Below are 21,681 nucleotides of genomic sequence, written 5' to 3'. Positions count from 1 at the left end.
GGATCTGAACTCATGGCTCTGTGCTTATTACTCTGTTTACTTGTGTATAGAGCCACAGCCAGTTCTCCTATAAGCTGCTGCACTTGTTAACGTGAGCCTCTAGCTTAGTCCATTAATCCTGAAAAGAAAAGCTATCCTCTCTAAGGATCGGAGTTCACATAGCCAGAGCAGAAAAGGCCTCTACTACTTTAGGCACTGTGCGCCATGACATTTAATGGGGGGAAAAAACTTCTAGCGCGGCTTGGATAAGGAAAAACTTCCACCAAGAACTCCTAGAATTTATAAAGTTTACTAGTTTCTTAAAGGGACAGTACACTATAAAATTGTTTTTAGATTAATGTATTTTCAATAACTTGTTATACCAGCTGCAGAGTATAAATTGTATGAGAATTAGCATTTTCAGGTTTATTTGTGTATGTGAAGTAGCTGTTTTTGTGCTTTTAAGCCACAGCCTATTACAATGGGTTGAGCTTCAGGTAATATCATATCTCATTATGTTATCACTTTGTGTACACAAAATAGTTCCCTTATCTTATATTTGTCTGGAAAACTAAAGCTCAATGCTTAGAGAGAACAATGGAAAATTATAATTTTATTACTTAACTATCCTGCACCCCACTGTGAGTTTAATTTCTTCTGCTGGCTATGTTTACTTAAAGGGCCACTAAACCCAAAATCTTTCTTTCATGATTCATCTAGAGAATAGAAATTTAAACAACATTACAATTTACTTCCATTATTTATTTTGCTTCATTTTTTAAATATCCTTAGTTGAAGAAAAACACACGAGGCTTCTATGTGCAGCAACCAATCAGCAGCTAGTGAGCATATCTAGATATGCTTTTCATCAAAGAATATCAAGAGAATAAAACAAATTAGATAATATAAGTAAATTAGAAAGATGTTTAAAATTGCATTCTCTTTCTAAATCATAAAAGAAAAAATGTGGGTGGCGTGTCCCTTTAAGCTATTCAATAGCTGAGACTCCAGTATCAAATGGTTTAATATAGGTTGGGAAACCACAGACTAAATCAGCTATTTCAAAGGGCAAAATAGGGGTAAAGGAGCTACTTGTAAACAATTTAATACATACATTTCCATCAAGACATCTGACTCCTGGTGCCCTCTGCCACTGTTCCTGTAGTTATTTTCCTCTATCTAGGAAGCAGAGTAAATATACCTACACCCCAGAGACTGAGGTGTTAATAGGTTTGCTAGGTCACTCCCGAGGTAAACACCTCTTAGTGAGACATGAGAAGCTAAGAGGGCAAAGTCCCTCCAGAATGAACCATCTGTAAATTAAACAATCACTAAACGGTACAGTTTGTGCTGTGAAGAGGAGTCTGAACCTTCGTAATAAAGACGGCAGGGATCCTGCCGATCAGAAACTAAACATATCGTCAACATATAAAAAAGCCACTCCGTTAAGCGTGTCCCTTCTGACATCAGTCTGAGACTAACAACGGAGGAGCGAGTCACATGACCCACTGGCGAAAACTGCGCCGCAACTGAGAGACAGAAGCTAGAAGGCGCGCAACAACAGAGTCCTTCCCGCCACAATATTTATCGAAGATGGCAGAGGACTGATAGCCTTTGCATTTGTAGCAGACCCAAATGACGATCTCCCAAATAATAAAAATAAACGATTAATAACATCCTGCTCCTAGCCGCACAAAACATCAAACAGAAGGGTCTCTGGCCAACATAATGATAAACAGAGACCAGTCTGCAGCACCTCTGCAGAAACAAACAAAATGTAGCTCAGAGCATACATCTCAAGTACATTCTTAGCACTGAAACACTTCATGCATTCCCATTAAAAATTGACCAGCTGAACCCACGATAAGTAAAGGGTATATACTTTTATACCAAATAAAGGTAAAACCCCTGTCTCATTAACCCCATAAGTGCCTGCTCTCTGCCTGTTAACATTCTATAAAGGATATAAAAGTCCCATATAATGTTGCAGGACAAATAAGTGCAGTGTCTCCCTACCTTGAAAACAAAAGAGGCACTTACCTGCAGTCTAGTCGTCCGGCAGTCAGATGACTCACAAAGTTTGAGAGGATGCCGCTCCACACAGAGATCTGTGTAAAAAAAAAAGACAGACTAAACTTTCTCAGGCTTTCTATACCAGGGCAGCAACATGTTAGGAAAACGCAGCTTAAAAGCTACCACAGTCCTACTGAAGAGACTAACGTGGAGTACAGCTAAACCCAGCTTGAGATGAAAAGTCAGAGCAAGCCTGCCCTGGCTTCAAAATAAAAAAATCTTGATAGAAGAATCTTCAATCCACACCTAATTACTTCACCTCCTCCTTGCACTAGAGGCAAAGAGAATGACTTAGGGTTGTGGGTAGGGAAGTGATACTTAACAGCCTTTGCTGTGGTGCTCTTTGCCTCCTCCTGCTGGCCAGGAGTGATATTCCCAACAGTAATTAATGACGATCCGTGGACTCACCGTGTCATTAGAAAGAAATGGGACATAAAACAAGTTGGGATAGAGATAAAATATAATAATATGTACTTTAATTACTTTACCTGCAAATTTATACTGCAGTGCCTCGATATTAACCCTTTCATTTTAGTTTCTGAATTGTAAAGCTCTAACTCCTCCACACATTTCCTTCTATGGCTGTATCTATATCTAATAATACAATGCCTGTGTCTAAACACTGATAAGGGGGCTGGAGTTGGCTGCTCCAGGCAGCTTAGCTATGTAATTCATTTTGCTTATTTTTGAAAAGTATTTTAAAATACTTGCCAGCAATTTTTACACATTTTGTTATGCCAACTATTTTTAATTAATTAGCCTTTTTAGGATATGCACAGATCTCAACCTGTTTTATGTCCCTTTAAAGGAAGTTATTGTGTTTAGCTAGTGCTCTTCCAATGACAGTGCAGTGTTGGAGAAAGTAATATTAAAGGGATATAAAACACCAACATTTTCTTTTGTCATTCAGACAGAACATACCATTTAAAAAAAAATCCATTTTACTTCTATCATCAAATTTGCTTCGTTCCCATGGTATTCTTTGTTGAAGAGATACCTTGGTTGTCTGGTGCACTAGATGGCAGGACATAGTGCTGCCATCTAGTCCTCTTGCACGTGTATAACATTCTTGCAAAACTGCTGCCAGACACATGCATGCTCCTGAGCTCACCTTTCATGTTCCTTTAAAGAGACATGAAAACCAAAATTACATTTTCATGGTTCAGATAGCGCATTTTAATTTTAAGGGACTTTTCATGGGTTAGAACATTTTATTATTGCAAGAGTCCTTTCATATAACTGTTTAAAACACTTTACAGTATTTTCCCTTTGCACTTTTATGTCCCTTTAATGTTTGTATCTTTGCTATATGTACATAGCATTATTTTTTATTAACTATAAAAGAGAAATTAATTTGTCCTAACCGAATAAGCTAGAGCATACAATTTTACTTGTATTATCAAATGTGCTCCATTCTTTTAGTATCCTTTCTTGAAAGAGCAGCAAAGCATTACTGAGATAATAGATCATTATACTGACCCTTTAACCTATTCCATGGAAAAGTTTGTGTATAAGTTATATAACTCAAAAATTGCATCAACTTGCCCGAGCCCTTAATTTCCCAGCACATACCATAATGAAGGAATGTGCCACGTTGCTGTAAGGTGGTCCCTGTGTAGCAACCCTAGTCAGGTTCCCAATGTGGTCCCGAGGGCGAAAGGTCATATATTCATACTCTCCATCAGGAATGTAGGCTGAAAGAATCAGATTACACAAATTGTTAAAGGGACATGAAACCCAACATTTTTCTTTCATGAGTCAGATAGAGCATACAAGTTTAATCAACTTTCCAATTTACTTCCCTTATCTAGTTTGCATTGTTCTCTTGGTATCCTTTGTCGAAGAAGCAGCAAAGCACTACTGGGAGCTAGCTGAATGCATAGGGTGAGCCAATAGCATGTATATATGTGCAGTCACCAATCAGCAGCTCCCGAGCCTTCCTTTTCAACAAGAATACCAAGAGACTAAAACAAATTAGATAAACGTAAATTGGAAAGTTGTTAATTACATGCTCTATCGGATTCATGGGATTTGTTCTTCATATCCCTTTAATATGCAGTTTATTTTGTTAATCTGATATTCTTTTACATCGCTTGTAAGTAATATAAGTGATTAATAAATGGAAGGCCAATTTACAAGTTGAGCGCAAAATAACAAAATTTATGCTTACCTGATAAATTCCTTTCTACTGTAGTGTAGTCAGTCCACGGGTCATCCATTACTCATGGGATTATAACTCCTCCCTAACAGGAAGTGCAAGAGGATCACCCAAGCAGAGCTGCTATATAGCTCCTCCCCTCTACGTCATACCCAGTCATTCGACCGAAAACCAAACGAGAAAGGAGAAACTATAGGGTGCAGTGGTGACTGGAGTTTAATTTTAAATTTAGACCTGCCATAAAAAACAGGGCGGGCCGTGGACTGACTACACTACAGGAGAAAGGAATTTATCAGGTAAGCATAAATTTTGTTTTCTCCTGTTAAGTGTAGTCAGTCCACGGGTCATCCATTACTCATGGGATACCAATACCAAAGCTAAAAGTACACGGATGACGGGAGGGACAGGCAGGATCTTTACATGGAAGGAACCACTGCCTGAAGAACCTTTCTCCCAAAAACAGCCTCCGAAGAAGCAAAAGTGTCAAATTTGTAAAATTTGGAAAAAGTGTGAAGTGAAGACCAAGTCGCAGCCTTGCAAATCTGTTCAACAGAGGCCTCATTTTTAAAGGCCCAAGTGGAAGCCACAGCTCTGGTAGAATGAGCTGTAATTCTTTCAGGAGGCTGCTGTCCAGCAGTCTCATAGGCTAAACGTATTATGCTACGAAGCCAGAAGGAGAGAGAGGTAGCCGAAGCCTTTTGACCTCTCTTCTGTCCCGAATAAACGACAAACAGGGAAGAAGTTTGTCGAAAATCTTTAGTTGCCTGCAAATAAAATTTCAGGGCACGGACAACGTCCAGATTGTGCAGAAGTCGTTCCTTCTTTGAGGAAGGGTTAGGGCACAATGATGGAACAACAATCTCTTGATTGATATTCCTGTTAGTGACTACCTTAGGTAAGAACCCAGGTTTAGTACGCAGAACTACCTTGTCTGAATGGAAAATCAGATAAGGAGAATCACAATGTAAGGCCGATAACTCCGAGACTCTTCGAGCCGAGGAAATAGCCATTAAAAACAGAACTTTCCAAGATAACAACTTGATATCAATGGAATGAAGGGGTTCAAACGGAACACCCTGTAAAACTTTAAGAACTAAGTTTAAGCTCCATGGCGGAGCAACAGTTTTAAACACAGGCTTAATCCTGGCCAAAGCCTGACAAAAAGCCTGAACGTCTGGAACTTCTGACAGACGTTTGTGTAAAAGGATGGACAAAGCTGAGATCTGTCCCTTTAACGAACTAGCGGATAAACCCTTTTCTAAACCTTCTTGTAGAAAAGACAATATCCTAGGAATCCTAACCTTACTCCATGAGTAACTCTTGGATTCGCACCAATGCAAGTATTTGCGCCATATTTTATGATAAATTTTCCTGGTAACAGGCTTCCTAGCCTGTATTAAGGTATCAATCACTGACTCCGAGAATCCACGCTTTGATAGAATCAAGCGTTCAATCTCCATGCAGTCAGCCTCAGAGAAATTAGATTTGGATGTTTGAAAGGACCCTGAACCAGAAGGTCCTGTCTCAGAGGTAGAGACCATGGCGGACAGGACGACATGTCCACTAGGTCTGCATACCAGGTCCTGCGTGGCCACGCAGGCGCTATTAGAATCACCGATGCTCTCTCCTGTTTGATCCTGGCAATCAATCGAGGAAGCATCGGGAAGGGTGGAAACACATAAGCCATGTTGAAGGCCCGAGGTGCTGTTAGAGCATCTATCAGAACCGCTCCCGGGTCCCTGGACCTGGATCCGTAACAAGGAAGTTTGGCGTTCTGGCGAGACGCCATGAGATCCAGATCTGGTTTGCCCCAACGCCGAAGTATTTGGGCAAAAACCTCCGGATGAAGTTCCCACTCCCCCGGATGAAAAGTCTGGCGACTTAGAAAATCCGCCTCCCAGTTCTCCACACCTGGGATGTGGATCGCTGATAGGTGGCAAGAGTGAGACTCTGCCCAGTGAATTATCTTTGAGACTTCCATCATCGCTAGGGAACTCCTCGTCCCTCCCTGATGGTTGATGTAAGCCACAGTCGTGATGTTGTCCGACTGGAACCTGATGAACCTCAGAGTTGCTAACTGAGGCCAAGCCAGAAGGGCATTGAAAACTGCTCTTAATTCCAGAATATTTATGGGAAGGAGACTCTCCTCCTGAGTCCATGATCCCTGAGTCTTCAGGGAATTCCAGACAGCGCCCCAACCTAGCAGGCTGGCGTCTGTTGTTACAATCGTCCAATCTGGCCTGCTGAAGGGCATCCCCTTGGACAGATGTGGCCGAGAGAGCCACCATAGAAGAGAATTTCTGGTCTCTTGATCCAGATTCAGCATAGGGGACAAATCTGAGTAATCCCCATTCCACTGACTTAGCATGCACAATTGCAGTGGTCTGAGATGCAGGCGTGCAAAGGGTACTATGTCCATTGCCGCTACCATTAAGCCGATTACCTCCATGCATTGAGCCACTGACGGGTGTGGAATGGAATGAAGGACACGGCAAGCATTTAGAAGTTTTGTTAACCTGTCCTCTGTCAGGTAAATTTTCATTTCTACAGAATCTATAAGAGTCCCTAAGAAGGGAACTCTTGTGAGTGGCAATAGAGAACTCTTTTCTTCGTTCACTTTCCACCCATGTGACCTTAGAAATGCCAGTACTAACTCTGTATGAGACTTGGCAGTTTGGAAACTTGACGCTTGTATCAGAATGTCGTCTAGGTACGGAGCTACCGATATTCCTCGCGGTCTTAGTACCGCCAGAAGAGAACCCAGAACCTTTGTAAAGATTCTTGGAGCAGTAGCTAACCCGAAGGGAAGAGCTACAAACTGGTAATGCCTGTCTAGGAAGGCAAACCTTAGGTACCGGTAATGATCTTTGTGAATCGGTATGTGAAGGTAGGCATCCTTTAAATCCACTGTGGTCATATACTGACCCTTTTGGATCATGGGTAAGATTGTCCGAATAGTTTCCATTTTGAACGATGGAACTCTTAGGAATTTGTTTAGGATCTTTAAATCCAAGATTGGTCTGAAGGTTCCTTCTTTCTTGGGAACCACAAACAGATTTGAGTAAAACCCTTGTCCGTGTTCCGACCGCGGAACCGGGTGGATCACTCCCATTAGTAAAAGATCTTGTACACAGCGTAGAAACGCCTCTTTCTTTATCTGGTTTGCTGACAGCCTTGAAATATGAAATCTCCCTTTTGGAGGAGAAGCTTTGAAGTCCAGAAGATATCCCTGAGATATGATCTCTAACGCCCAGGGATCCTGGACATCTCTTGCCCAAGCCTGGGCGAAGAGAGAAAGTCTGCCCCCTACTAGATCCGTTTCCGGATTGGGGGCCCTCACTTCATGCTGTCTTAGGGGCAGCAGCAGGTTTTCTGGCCTGCTTGCCCTTGTTCCAGGTCTGGTTAGGTTTCCAGCCCTGTCTGTAGCGAGCAACAGTTCCTTCCTGTTTTGGAGCGGAGGAAGTTGATGCTGCTCCTGCCTTGAAGTTGCGAAAGGCACGAAAATTAGACTGTCTAGCCCTTGGTTTGGCTCTGTCTTGAGGCAGGGCATGGCCCTTACCTCCAGTAATGTCAGCGATAATTTCTTTCAAACCGGGCCCGAATAATGTTTGCCCTTTGAAAGGTATGTTAAGCAATTTAGATTTAGAAGTCACATCGGCTGACCAGGATTTTAGCCACAGCGCTCTGCGCGCCTGAATGGCGAATCCGGAATTCTTAGCCGTAAGCTTAGTTAAATGTACTACGGCATCAGAAATAAATGAATTAGCTAGCTTAAGGACTCTAAGCTTGTCTATAATTTCATCCAATGGAACTGAGCTAATGGTCTCTTCTAGAGACTCAAACCAGAATGCCGCCGCAGCCGTGACAGGCGCAATGCATGCGAGGGGTTGTAATATAAAACCTTGTTGAGTAAACATTTTCTTAAGGTAACCCTCTAACTTTTTATCCATTGGATCTGAAAAGGCACAGCTATCCTCCACCGGGATAGTGGTACGCTTAGCCAGAGTAGAAACTGCTCCCTCCACCTTAGGGACCGTCTGCCATAAGTCCCGTGTGGTGGCGTCTATTGGAAACATTTTTCTAAATATAGGAGGGGGGGAAAAGGGTACACCGGGCCTATCCCACTCCTTGGTAATAATCTCTGTAAGCCTCTTAGGTATAGGAAAAACGTCAGTACACGCCGGTACCGCATAGTATCTATCAAGCCTACATAATTTCTCTGGGATTGCAACCGTGTTACAATCATTCAGAGCCGCTAATACCTCCCCTAATAATACACGGAGGTTCTCAAGCTTAAATTTAAAATTTGAAATGTCTGAGTCCAGTTTATTTGGATCAGATCCGTCACCCACAGAATGAAGCTCTCCGTCTTCATGTTCTGCCAATTGTGACGCAGTATCAGACATGGCTCTAACATTATCAGCGTACTCTGTTCTCACCCCAGAGTGGTCGCGTTTACCTCTAAGTTCTGGCAATTTAGATAAAACTTCAGTCATAACATTAGCCATGTCTTGTAAAGTGATTTGTAATGGCCGCCCTGATGTACTTGGCGCCACAATATCACGCACCTCCTGAGCGGGAGATGCAGGTACTGACACGTGAGGAGAGTTAGTCGGCATAACTTTCCCCTCGTTGTCTGGTGAAATTTTCTTTACATGTACAGATTGGCTTTTATTTAAAGTAGCATCAATGCAATTAGTACACAAATTTCTATTGGGCTCCACATTGGCCTTTGAACATATTGCACAAAGAGATTCCTCTGTGTCAGACATGTTTAAACAAACTAGCAATTAGCCTAGCAGGCTTGGAAAATACTTTTCAAATAAATTTACAAGCAATATAAAAAACGTTACTGTGCCTTTAAGAAGCACACAAAAACTGTCACAGTTGAAATAACAATGAACCGGATTAGTTATAGAAACCAAATTTTCACAGTAAATGCATTAAGTTAGCAAAGGATTGCACCCTCTAGCAAATGGATGATTAATCCCTTAATACCAAAAAACGGATAACAATTGAAAATATAAACGTTTTTATCACAGTCAAAGCACAGTCTCACAGGTCTGCTGTGAGTGATTACCTCCCTCAAAACTAGTTTTGGAGACCCCTGAGCTCTGTAGAGACGTCCTGGATCATGCAGGGAGAAAAAGGCAGACTGTGACTGAATTTCTACTGCGCAATAAAGCGCCAAAATAGGCCCCTCCCACTCATAATACAACAGTGGGGAAGCTCAGTAAACTGATTTAATTCATAACAAACGACAGCCATGTGGAAAATAATGCCCAAAATTTTTTTCACCAAGTACCTCAGAGAAATAAACGATTAACATGCCAGTAAACGTTTTAAATATAAATTATGAAATGTTATTAAAAAGCCTGCTGCTAGTCGCTCTCACTGCAGAATAGGCTAAAAGTTATATGTATACAGTTTTTTCTTAGTGAAATGCCATTCCCCAGAAATACTTCAGTGTAAACATACATACATATCAGCCTGATACCAGTTGCTACTACTGCATTTAAGGCTGTACTTACATTACATCGGCATTAGCAGTATTTTCTCAGTCAATTCCATTCCTTAGAAAATAATATACTGCAACATACCTCTTTGCAGGTGAACCTGCCCGCTGTCCCCTGTTCTGAAGTTACCTCGCTCCTCAGAATGGCCGAGAACAGCAAATGGATCTTAGTTACGTCCGCTAAGATCATACACAAAACTCAGGTAGATTCTTCTTCTAATGCTGCCTGAGAAAAAACAACACACTCCGGTGCCGTTTAAAATAACAAACTTTTGATTGAAGAAATAAAAACTAAGTTTAACAACCACAGTCCTCTCACACGTCCTATCTATTAGTTAGGTGCAAGAGAATGACTGGGTATGACGTAGAGGGGAGGAGCTATATAGCAGCTCTGCTTGGGTGATCCTCTTGCACTTCCTGTTAGGGAGGAGTTATAATCCCATGAGTAATGGATGACCCGTGGACTGACTACACTTAACAGGAGAAATTGTTTCTGCGAAAGGGATATTTGCGCTCAACTTAGTATTACCAGCGCATGCAAATGTGCGCTGTTATTACAACTGAGGTGCAATGCGAACATGACCTTGCACTCGCATTGCATGGAAGCATTGCGCTCACGAGAGTGCGCTTCCATAGGCTCCAATGGGAGTCTCATTCTCATGCTGTCAGACATGGCATGAGAACTAGCGCAATGAACAGGGTAATTTGCGCAGCAATGGGGGCAAATATAAATATATATATATATATATATATATATATAAATGTATACAAATATTAACACAAATATATATTTATATAAGCATATACATATATATTTACTAGAAACACACAGTCCTCATAGACCGCAATGTAAAGGCACTTTCAGCCTTCATAACTGCTTCTTGCAGTTATTTTATTAAAAAATAAAAATGCTTCAATTTTTAGTTTTTAATTAACTACACACCACTGTATTTTGGGGGCAATTGGGGACATTTTTAAAATTAACCAGAGATCAGATCTTTGTTTAATTTCATGAGCACTAAATGCTACCGCAAGCTCACGGTAGCAATAAGCAGACACTTGTAATGGCTGGTTATTTATTGTGTACCCGTAAACTGGCGAATTTGCGGGAGCGCGATAAATTAGCGCTCCACTTGTAATCTAGTCCTTAATGATGTTAATTGGTTGTACATGATATTCTATGTTAGAATAGTAGGGTTATTGTATTCACTCAGCAACTGATTAAATAAATTATGTTGCATTCATCTGGGTTTAATGTGTTAAATTTTTTAGGCTCATTAACTGCTATTGCTCTGAATTAATATTGTCTGTAACAAGCTTAATGATGGTAATTAAGAGGAACATCAGTAACAGAGCTAATTAGTAGATTTAGTTATATTATCCTTATTGGGTGCACGTGGCTGCTAAAGTGAGCTCAGGTTTATGTGAACTAAACACAGGAATGAGGAAATCTATTGGTCAGAATGAAATCACACACAATATTATACCTATTGCAATTTAGTGCAATAATGCATTTGCACTTGCACGGCACAATAGTCCAGAACTTGACTGAATGTAAGCCAGGCTCCTGAATGACAACATCACTGTGTTTGATATGTGAGTTACCTACACAAATTATATGTTGTTTTTTTCTTCAGAAGAACTTTTATAAAAACAACCGTAGTTTGCATAAACACACAAATATGGTGAGAAAACATCAAGGGAAATGCAAAATAAAAGTAAAAAATTTGTGTGATTTTCTATAGCGTACATGGTAAAAAAAACACAAAAAAACAAATTTATTTCCTAAATATAAAGCTTTATGGTTCCATATATTTAACATCCACTCACCTTCCCAAAACACCAAAATTTAGGATTTATTTTGAGTAAAATTTGTTTTGTTGCCTTCTAAGTTACATAGTTATAATGTGTATAAGAAACTAAACAAGTAGTATACCTATCATCAGCTCAACAATAGCCTCCAGTACAAACTTCTAAGTTAAGTACCATTTAAGATTTCTGTTAAAACAATCAATGATACTAAATCTTCATTTGTATTTCTGTTGCACAATTATTCTCTTAGAAATGTATCTACTTTGCTTACTTTGGTTAGGACTAATATCAGAGGAATTAAGTGTACTGCCATCAGTATAAGTGAATAGAGCTATAATCTCACATCCCCCCCTCCATATTTTACAGGATATTGCGGGGATGCATGATAGAACGTTTGATTTATATGTCCATTTAACTATTTAATACCATTTTTTTCACATTTCCTCCAACAAGGCCTCCCTACAGTGTTCTGATTCAGATCTACCCTCTTACCCATAGTGAGGGGGAGGTCACGCAGCTCCTTCCAGAGCAGGGCCCTGGCACTCCGTGTCCTCTCAACTGGTCTGGGGGTGTCACTGATTGCAGGAGCCTCTTGCAAGAATGTCTCCTCGCTGATATCCCGTGCCATGCTCAACAGAACATCCAAGAACAAGGACACCTGGTGTAAAGGAGTGCAGCCTGCTTAACTCAGCTTTTCCAAAATGATACAACTTTCTATCTCCTTTACAGCTAATTGAAGAATTATACAGCCAATAGTTTTCTTAATTTAAAACACAATATTTTAAAATGTATTACATTTAAAAAAAATATATCATGTTATGAATCTAGTAAAGGAGTGTCTCTCTCTGAGAAAAAAAGGTGTAGGAGCCAATAAGCAATCTATCCACAGGCTGTAGGGATGAGATGTGTACAAACATGCACTTCCTGATACTATCAATGTTAGTTTTACATCTTTTTTTACACATAAACATATTTTAACATGCAATTGCTATTAAATGAGAACTATTAGAGCTGCTATTTACTACAAGTAGTAAATAGTAGCTGTTTGGAGTTTGATAGACAACTTTTGTACATCAGGACTCTCACCTCCAAGGGTTCAGCTCCTGAATCGAGGCCCAAGTAAGTGCAGCCATCCAGTGGAGGAGACACAAGGGTGCTAAGGAAGCGCTCAGCAGTCTCTGAGGAGAGGAACACAATGCCTGATACCTGGAAGAAAGAGAGTGGGAATGAGGAAGAGAAAAGAGAGGGAAAGTCAGGAATGGAAGGAGAAAGAGTGGGAAGAGGGAAATGAGAGTGAGATAGAAAGTGAGTGAAAGCAAAGGAAGAAATGGATGGAGTGATGTGAGACGGGAGGGGTGAAGGAGGGAGTGTAAGAGAGAACGGGATGCAGTAAAAGAAGACAAGGAGGGAGGGAGAGTGAGGAAGAGAGATAAAAAAAACTGTATAAAAGAGAGGAGGTAGGGCAAGGGAGAGCGCTTGAGATAGAGTGAGAGAAGCAGACACAAGCACAATTCTAGGCATTTAAAAAGATAGTGGAAACAGAGATATGGAGAGAGGGAGAAAAATAAACATGGAGAGAAAATCTAGACAGAAACTGACACAGAAAGAAAGATAATGAGGCAGACATATTGGACATACAGGGCAAGATTACAAGTCGCACGGCAAATAAGTTGCGAAAATACCGCACGCGTTATGGCTTTTTCACATTTGGGGTTGCGCAGGTATTACAAGTTGCAAAATAACAAAATGTATGCTTACCTGATAAATTTCTTTCTTTCTGGACATGGAGAGTCCACGACTGCATTCCAATTACTAGTGGGATATTCAACTCCTGGCCAGCAGGAGGAGGCAAAGAGCACCCCAGCAAAGCTGTTAAGTGTAACTGTCTTACCCATAACCCCCAGTCATTCAGCCAAAGGAAATGGAAAGGAAGAAAACACAAGGGTGAAAAGGTGCCTGAGGTTAACTCAAAAAAACAGTCAAATTATTAATAAAAAAGAGGGCGGGGTCGTGGACTCTCCATGTCCGGAAAGAAAGAAATTTATCAGGTAAGCATACATTTTGCTTTCTTTCCTATGATATGGAGAGTCCACGACTGCATTCCAATTACTAGTGGGAACCAATACCCAAGCTAGAGGACACGGAATGAACAGGGAGGAAGAAAAAGGCAGGAGGACCTAAACAGAAGGCACCACTGCTTGAAGAACCTTTCTCCCAAAAGAAGCCTCAGCCGAGGCAAAAGTATCAAATTTGGAAAATGTATGCAGAGAGTACCATGTTGCCGCCTTGCAAATCTGTTCCACAAAAGCTTAATTTTTGAAAGCACAAAAAGAGGAGATAGCCCTATTGGATTGAGCCGTAATTCTCTCAGGAGGCTGCTGTCCAGCAGTCTCATAAGCCAAACGAATCAAACTTCTCAACAATAGAGACAGAGAAGTAGAAGTGACCTTCTGACCCTTACGCTTTCCAGAGAAAACAACAAATAGGGCAGAAGATTGCCAAAAATCTTTAGTAGCCTGTAAGTAAAATTTTAGAGCCCGCACAACATCCACGTTATGCAAAAGACGTTCCTTATGAGACGAAGGATTAGGACAAAAAGAAGGGACAACGATTTCCTGATTAATGTTTCGATCCAACACCACCTTAGGGAGAAACCCCAATTTAGTATGAAGGACCGCCTTATCAGCATGAAAGATAAGGTACAGGGAATCACACTGCAGAGCTGAAAGCTCAGACACTCTGCGAAAGGAAGAAATGGCAACAAGAAACAAAACTTTCCAGGATAACAGTTTTATATCAATAACACTCAAACTGAGCCTGCTGCAAAACTTTAAGAACTAAATTAAGACTTCACAGGGGAGCAACAGGTTTAAACACTGGCCTCATTTCTAACCAGGGCCAGTACAAAGGTTTGAACATCTTGGAGGTCTGACAAAAGTTTGTGCAAAATGATAGATAATGCAGAAATCTGACCCTTTAGGGTACTGACCAATAAACCCTTATCCAGTCCATCCTGAAGAAAAGCCAAAATCCGGGGAATCCGCACCCGGCTCCAGGAGAATCCTTTAGATTCACACCAATAAAGATATTTACGCCATTTCTTATGGTAAATCTTGTGAGCAACCGGTTTTCGAGCCTGAATTATAGTTTCAATGACCGCTGCAGAAAAACGACGTTTAGACAGAACTAGGCGTTCAATCTCCAAGCAGTTAGCTTCAGAGAATCTAGGTTTGGATGGAGGAAAAGGACCCTGAAGTAGAAGGTCTTTCCTCTGAGGTAACCTCCAAGGAGATAGAGATGACATCCTTACTAGATCCACAAACCAGATCCTGAGAGGCCATGCAAGAGCTATTAGAATCACCAATGCTCTCTCCTGTTTGATACGAGCAATTACTCGTGGAAGGAGAGCAAACAGGGGAAACAGATAAGCCAAAGAAAACCTCCAAGGAACTGCTAGAGCATCTATCAGAACAGCCTGAGGATCTCTTGACCTTGAACCATACTTTGGAACCTTGGCGTTTTGGTGGGACGCCATCAGATCCAACTCTGGAATCCCCCACTTGAGGGTTATCTGAGAGAACATTTCCGGATGGAGAGCCCACTCCCCCCGGATGAAAGGTCTGTCTGCTCAGAAAATCTGCCTCCCAGTTTTCCACTCCTGGAAAGTGAATGGCAGATAGAAGACAATTGTGGGCTTTCGCCCACCGCAGAATGAGAGTCACCTCCTTCATGGCTATGGAACTCCAAGTCCCTCCCTGGTGGTTGATGTAGGCCAGAGGTGATGTTATCCGACTGGAATCTGATAATACGGACTGGCGTCCGTAGTAACAATCTCTTATTAAGGTCTCAGAAAGAAAGTGCCCCAAAACAGATGTTCCTGTGACATCGACCACAAGAGAGGGTCTCTTGTTAGAGGGTCCAGATTTATCCTCTGATAAATCCAAAAGGTCTCCGTTCCATTGACGGAGCATACAAAGCTGCAGCGGTAACAGATGAAACCGAGCAAACGGAATAATGTCCATGGATGCCACCATCAGACCAATCACCTCCATGCATTGAGCCACAGATAGACGACAGGCAGACTGGAGAGAAAGGCAGGAAGCAAGAAATTTGGATTTTCTGACCTCCGTCAGGAAAATTTTCTAAGGACAGGGAATTTATTATTGTCCCTAGGAAACATACTTTGGTAGATGGAATTAGAGAACTCTTTTCTAAATTCATCTTCCACCCATGGGAACGAAGAAAAGACAACAGCATCTCTGTATGAGATTGGGCTAATTGAAAAGATGACGTCTGAACTAAGGTGTCACAGCAATTCTCTGGGATATGATCATAGCCAATAGCGTCCCCAGAACCTTTGTGAATATTCTGGGAGCCGTGGCTAAACCAAATGGAAGTGCAACAAATTGAAAGTGCATGTCCAGAAAGGCAAACATCAGATACTGATGGTGTTCCCTGTGAATGGGAACATGAAGGTATGCGTCCTTCAGGTTTATGGTCGTCATAAACTGACCTTCCTGTACCAAAGAAAGAATGGAATGAATAGTTTCCATCTTGAAGGACGGAACCCTGAGGAATTTGTTGAGACACTTGAGGTCTAGAATGGGCCAAAAAGTTCTCTCCTTTTTGGGAACCACAAATAGATTTGAATAGAATCCTAGACCCTGTTCTGCTAGAGGGACGGGAACAATAACTCCCAGAGTGTATAGGTCTTTTACACAGTTTAAGAAGGCATCCTTATTTATTTGGTTTGAGGATAGTCTTGACAGGAGAAATCTGCCCCTTGGAGGGCAAGACTTGAATCCCATTCTGTAACCTTGGGATACTATGTCCACCGCCCAAGGGTCTGGGACATCGCATATCCAGGCTTGACGGTAAAGAAAAAAAACCTGCCCCCCACCTGATCCACACTGGATCGGAGGCGGAACCTTCATGCTGATTTAGAGTCAGCAGAAGGCTTCTTGTTTTGTTTTCCCTTATTCCAGGGTTGGTTGGATTTCCAAGAGGACCTGGGTTGATCTGGTTTTGAAGAGGAAAAGGAGAACTTTTGTCCCTTAAAGTTACGAAAGGAACGAAAATTAGAAGTCTGATGACCTCTAGGTCTATTCATCATGTCCTTAGGTAGGAAAGATCTCTGAAATGATCTCCGCAGACCAGGTCCAAACAGAGTCTTTCCCTTGTAACGTAAAGCCAAAATACTGGCCTTTGAAGAGACATCGGCCAACCAAGATTTTAACCACAGAGACCTGCGGGCTAGTACAGTGAAGCTAGACATCTTAGCTCCCAGACAAATTATCTGCATATTGGCATCACAGATAAAGGTATTGGCCAATTTGAGAGCTTTGATCCTATCTTGGCTCTCCTGTACTGTAGTTTCCTCTGTAATAAGGTCAGACAATGCATTACACCAATAAGATGCAGCTCCCGCAACCGTAGCAATACTCGCTGCAGGTTGCCACTGTAACCCTTGATGGATGTAGATCTTTTTAAACTAAGCCTCTAGCTTCTTGTCCATTGGGTCCTTAAAAGAGCAACTATCCTCTACAGGAATGGTAGTTCTCTTTGCAAGAGTAGAAATAGCTCCTTCTACTTTAGGAACAGTGCGCCATGACTCACGAATAATCAGCAACAGGAAGCATCTTCTTAAAAACATGGGGAGGGAAAAACAGAACCCCTGGATTATCCCATTCCTGAGCAATAATTTCATCTTCCTTGGGACAAGAAAAACCTTCTCAGAAGATGGGGAATCATAAACTCTATCCAATTTAGAAAACTTTGTGGGGGTTGAAAGCCACCGAAAGTTCAGAATTGTCTGAAGTAGCTAAAACATCCTTCAATAGTAAATGGAGGTGTTCAAGCTTAAATCTAAAATTAACCTCTTCAGTTTCTGAAGATTTTTCTGCAAAAGTGTCTGAGATTTCACCTTCAGAAGCTACTGAAGTATTTTCCTCATCAGACATCTGAGAAAGATAGAAAGATTGGCTAATGCAGACCTAGAGACAGAAGCCTTACTCTATCAGGCAGATGTTTAGATTTTCTCTTACAATTATTCGATGAAGGGAAAGCTGACAAAGCCGCCGTTACTGCAGAAGAAATCTGAGCGGCAAAATCCCCAGGTAAATAAACACCCCCAGGTGGATGAGAGGACACAGAAGGCACAGTATGAGAAACAACTAAGGCTTGGGACGTCTGTGGAGAAAACTGCGGCATGTCACACACAGCAGTATCCTAAGAGACACTTGGCTTAGAAGGGAGAATTTTTTCTTTACATTTTAAAGTTTTTTTCTAAACAAGAGGAACAAAACTTTATATGTAGGGCAATTTGACTGTCTAAACAAAGCATATAGATAGATAGATCCTGATCTGTATCTGTAGCTTAGATAACAGGTCCCACTAGCAATTTCCAAATATAGAAATTTTAATGTAAAAAACGAAAAATTTAATCTTTCAGATAAATAGTAATATTAAATAGTAAATCTTAAATACTAGAATCAAATTCAAATATATAAATATAACTTGAAAACAAAAACTGCCTCAGATGCCTGAGGCTCCTACCGGCCAGAAAAAATGTCCCACTAGTAAGAGCAACTTTCTAGAAGTAATTTCCTCCTCTGGTAATCCGGTGAGAAAACAACAAATAGGGCAGAAGATTGCCAAAAATCTTTAGTAGCCTGTAAGTAAAATTTTAGAGCCCGCACAACATCCACGTTATGCAAAAGACGTTCCTTATGAGACGAAGGATTAGGACAAAAAGAAGGGACAACGATTTCCTGATTAATGTTTCGATCCAACACCACCTTAGGGAGAAACCCCAATTTAGTATGAAGGACCGCCTTATCAGCATGAAAGATAAGGTACAGGGAATCACACTGCAGAGCTGAAAGCTCAGACACTCTGCGAAAGGAAGAAATGGCAACAAGAAACAAAACTTTCCAGGATAACAGTTTTATATCAATAACACTCAAACTGAGCCTGCTGCAAAACTTTAAGAACTAAATTAAGACTTCACAGGGGAGCAACAGGTTTAAACACTGGCCTCATTTCTAACCAGGGCCAGTACAAAGGTTTGAACATCTTGGAGGTCTGACAAAAGTTTGTGCAAAATGATAGATAATGCAGAAATCTGACCCTTTAGGGTACTGACCAATAAACCCTTATCCAGTCCATCCTGAAGAAAAGCCAAAATCCGGGGAATCCGCACCCGGCTCCAGGAGAATCCTTTAGATTCACACCAATAAAGATATTTACGCCATTTCTTATGGTAAATCTTGTGAGCAACCGGTTTTCGAGCCTGAATTATAGTTTCAATGACCGCTGCAGAAAAACGATGTTTAGACAGAACTAGGCGTTCAATCTCCAAGCAGTTAGCTTCAGAGAATCTAGGTTTGGATGGAGGAAAAGGACCCTGAAGTAGAAGGTCTTTCCTCTGAGGTAACCTCCAAGGAGATAGAGATGACATCCTTACTAGATCCACAAACCAGATCCTGAGAGGCCATGCAAGAGCTATTAGAATCACCAATGCTCTCTCCTGTTTGATACGAGCAATTACTCGTGGAAGGAGAGCAAACAGGGGAAACAGATAAGCCAAAGAAAACCTCCAAGGAACTGCTAGAGCATCTATCAGAACAGCCTGAGGATCTCTTGACCTTGAACCATACTTTGGAACCTTGGCGTTTTGGTGGGACGCCATCAGATCCAACTCTGGAATCCCCCACTTGAGGGTTATCTGAGAGAACATTTCCGGATGGAGAGCCCACTCCCCCCGGATGAAAGGTCTGTCTGCTCAGAAAATCTGCCTCCCAGTTTTCCACTCCTGGAAAGTGAATGGCAGATAGAAGACAATTGTGGGCTTTCGCCCACCGCAGAATGAGAGTCACCTCCTTCATGGCTATGGAACTCCAAGTCCCTCCCTGGTGGTTGATGTAGGCCAGAGGTGATGTTATCCGACTGGAATCTGATAATACGGACTGGCGTCCGTAGTAACAATCTCTTATTAAGGTCTCAGAAAGAAAGTGCCCCAAAACAGATGTTCCTGTGACATCGACCACAAGAGAGGGTCTCTTGTTAGAGGGTCCAGATTTATCCTCTGATAAATCCAAAAGGTCTCCGTTCCATTGACGGAGCATACAAAGCTGCAGCGGTAACAGATGAAACCGAGCAAACGGAATAATGTCCATGGATGCCACCATCAGACCAATCACCTCCATGCATTGAGCCACAGATAGACGACAGGCAGACTGGAGAGAAAGGCAGGAAGCAAGAAATTTGGATTTTCTGACCTCCGTCAGGAAAATTTTCTAAGGACAGGGAATTTATTATTGTCCCTAGGAAACATACTTTGGTAGATGGAATTAGAGAACTCTTTTCTAAATTCATCTTCCACCCATGGGAACGAAGAAAAGACAACAGCATCTCTGTATGAGATTGGGCTAATTGAAAAGATGACGTCTGAACTAAGGTGTCACAGCAATTCTCTGGGATATGATCATAGCCAATAGCGTCCCCAGAACCTTTGTGAATATTCTGGGAGCCGTGGCTAAACCAAATGGAAGTGCAACAAATTGAAAGTGCATGTCCAGAAAGGCAAACATCAGATACTGATGGTGTTCCCTGTGAATGGGAACATGAAGGTATGCGTCCTTCAGGTTTATGGTCGTCATAAACTGACCTTCCTGTACCAAAGAAAGAATGGAATGAATAGTTTCCATCTTGAAGGACGGAACCCTGAGGAATTTGTTGAGACACTTGAGGTCTAGAATGGGCCAAAAAGTTCTCTCCTTTTTGGGAACCACAAATAGATTTGAATAGAATCCTAGACCCTGTTCTGCTAGAGGGACGGGAACAATAACTCCCAGAGTGTATAGGTCTTTTACACAGTTTAAGAAGGCATCCTTATTTATTTGGTTTGAGGATAGTCTTGACAGGAGAAATCTGCCCCTTGGAGGGCAAGACTTGAATCCCATTCTGTAACCTTGGGATACTATGTCCACCGCCCAAGGGTCTGGGACATCGCATATCCAGGCTTGACGGTAAAGAAAAAAACCTGCCCCCCACCTGATCCACACTGGATCGGAGGCGGAACCTTCATGCTGATTTAGAGTCAGCAGAAGGCTTCTTGTTTTGTTTTCCCTTATTCCAGGGTTGGTTGGATTTCCAAGAGGACCTGGGTTGATCTGGTTTTGAAGAGGAAAAGGAGAACTTTTGTCCCTTAAAGTTACGAAAGGAACGAAAATTAGAAGTCTGATGACCTCTAGGTCTATTCATCATGTCCTTAGGTAGGAAAGATCTCTGAAATGATCTCCGCAGACCAGGTCCAAACAGAGTCTTTCCCTTGTAAGGTAAAGCCAAAATACTGGCCTTTGAAGAGACATCGGCCGACCAAGATTTTAACCACAGAGACCTGCGGGCTAGTACAGTGAAGCTAGACATCTTAGCTCCCAGACAAATTATCTGCATATTGGCATCACAGATAAAGGTATTGGCCAATTTGAGAGCTTTGATCCTATCTTGGCTCTCCTGTACTGTAGTTTCCTCTGTAATAAGGTCAGACAATGCATTACACCAATAAGATGCAGCTCCCGCAACCGTAGCAATACTCGCTGCAGGTTGCCACTGTAACCCTTGATGGATGTAGATCTTTTTAAACTAAGCCTCTAGCTTCTTGTCCATTGGGTCCTTAAAAGAGCAACTATCCTCTACAGGAATGGTAGTTCTCTTTGCAAGAGTAGAAATAGCTCCTTCTACTTTAGGAACAGTGCGCCATGACTCACGAATAATCAGCAACAGGAAGCATCTTCTTAAAAACATGGGGAGGGAAAAACAGAACCCCTGGATTATCCCATTCCTGAGCAATAATTTCATCTTCCTTGGGACAAGAAAAACCTTCTCAGAAGATGGGGAATCATAAACTCTATCCAATTTAGAAAACTTTGTGGGGGTTGAAAGCCACCGAAAGTTCAGAATTGTCTGAAGTAGCTAAAACATCCTTCAATAGTAAATGGAGGTGTTCAAGCTTAAATCTAAAATTAACCTCTTCAGTTTCTGAAGATTTTTCTGCAAAAGTGTCTGAGATTTCACCTTCAGAAGCTACTGAAGTATTTTCCTCATCAGACATCTGAGAAAGATAGAAAGATTGGCTAATGCA

At 41.5% G+C, this 21,681-nt stretch overlaps 1 protein-coding gene across 1 annotated transcript in view; it reads right to left on the bottom strand.

Moving 5' to 3' along the window:
• FCSK (fucose kinase) overlaps positions 1-21,681 on the bottom strand; it is a 234,822-nt gene that overhangs the window by 158,506 nt on the left and 54,635 nt on the right. Inside the window, exons 9-11 of the mRNA XM_053702250.1 lie at positions 12,624-12,743; positions 12,030-12,195; positions 3,625-3,746 (exon numbers count right to left, since the gene is read on the bottom strand). Of these exons, the coding sequence (XP_053558225.1) occupies positions 3,625-3,746; positions 12,030-12,195; positions 12,624-12,743 (408 nt within the window). The remainder of the gene's footprint in view (positions 1-3,624; positions 3,747-12,029; positions 12,196-12,623; positions 12,744-21,681) is intronic.

The sequence above is a fragment of the Bombina bombina genome, chromosome 1 (assembly GCF_027579735.1).
Source record: "Bombina bombina isolate aBomBom1 chromosome 1, aBomBom1.pri, whole genome shotgun sequence".
NCBI classification, from domain to species: domain Eukaryota; kingdom Metazoa; phylum Chordata; class Amphibia; order Anura; family Bombinatoridae; genus Bombina; species Bombina bombina.
Note: the sequence above shows the minus strand (reverse complement) of the source record. Positions and strands in the feature narration are given on the sequence as shown.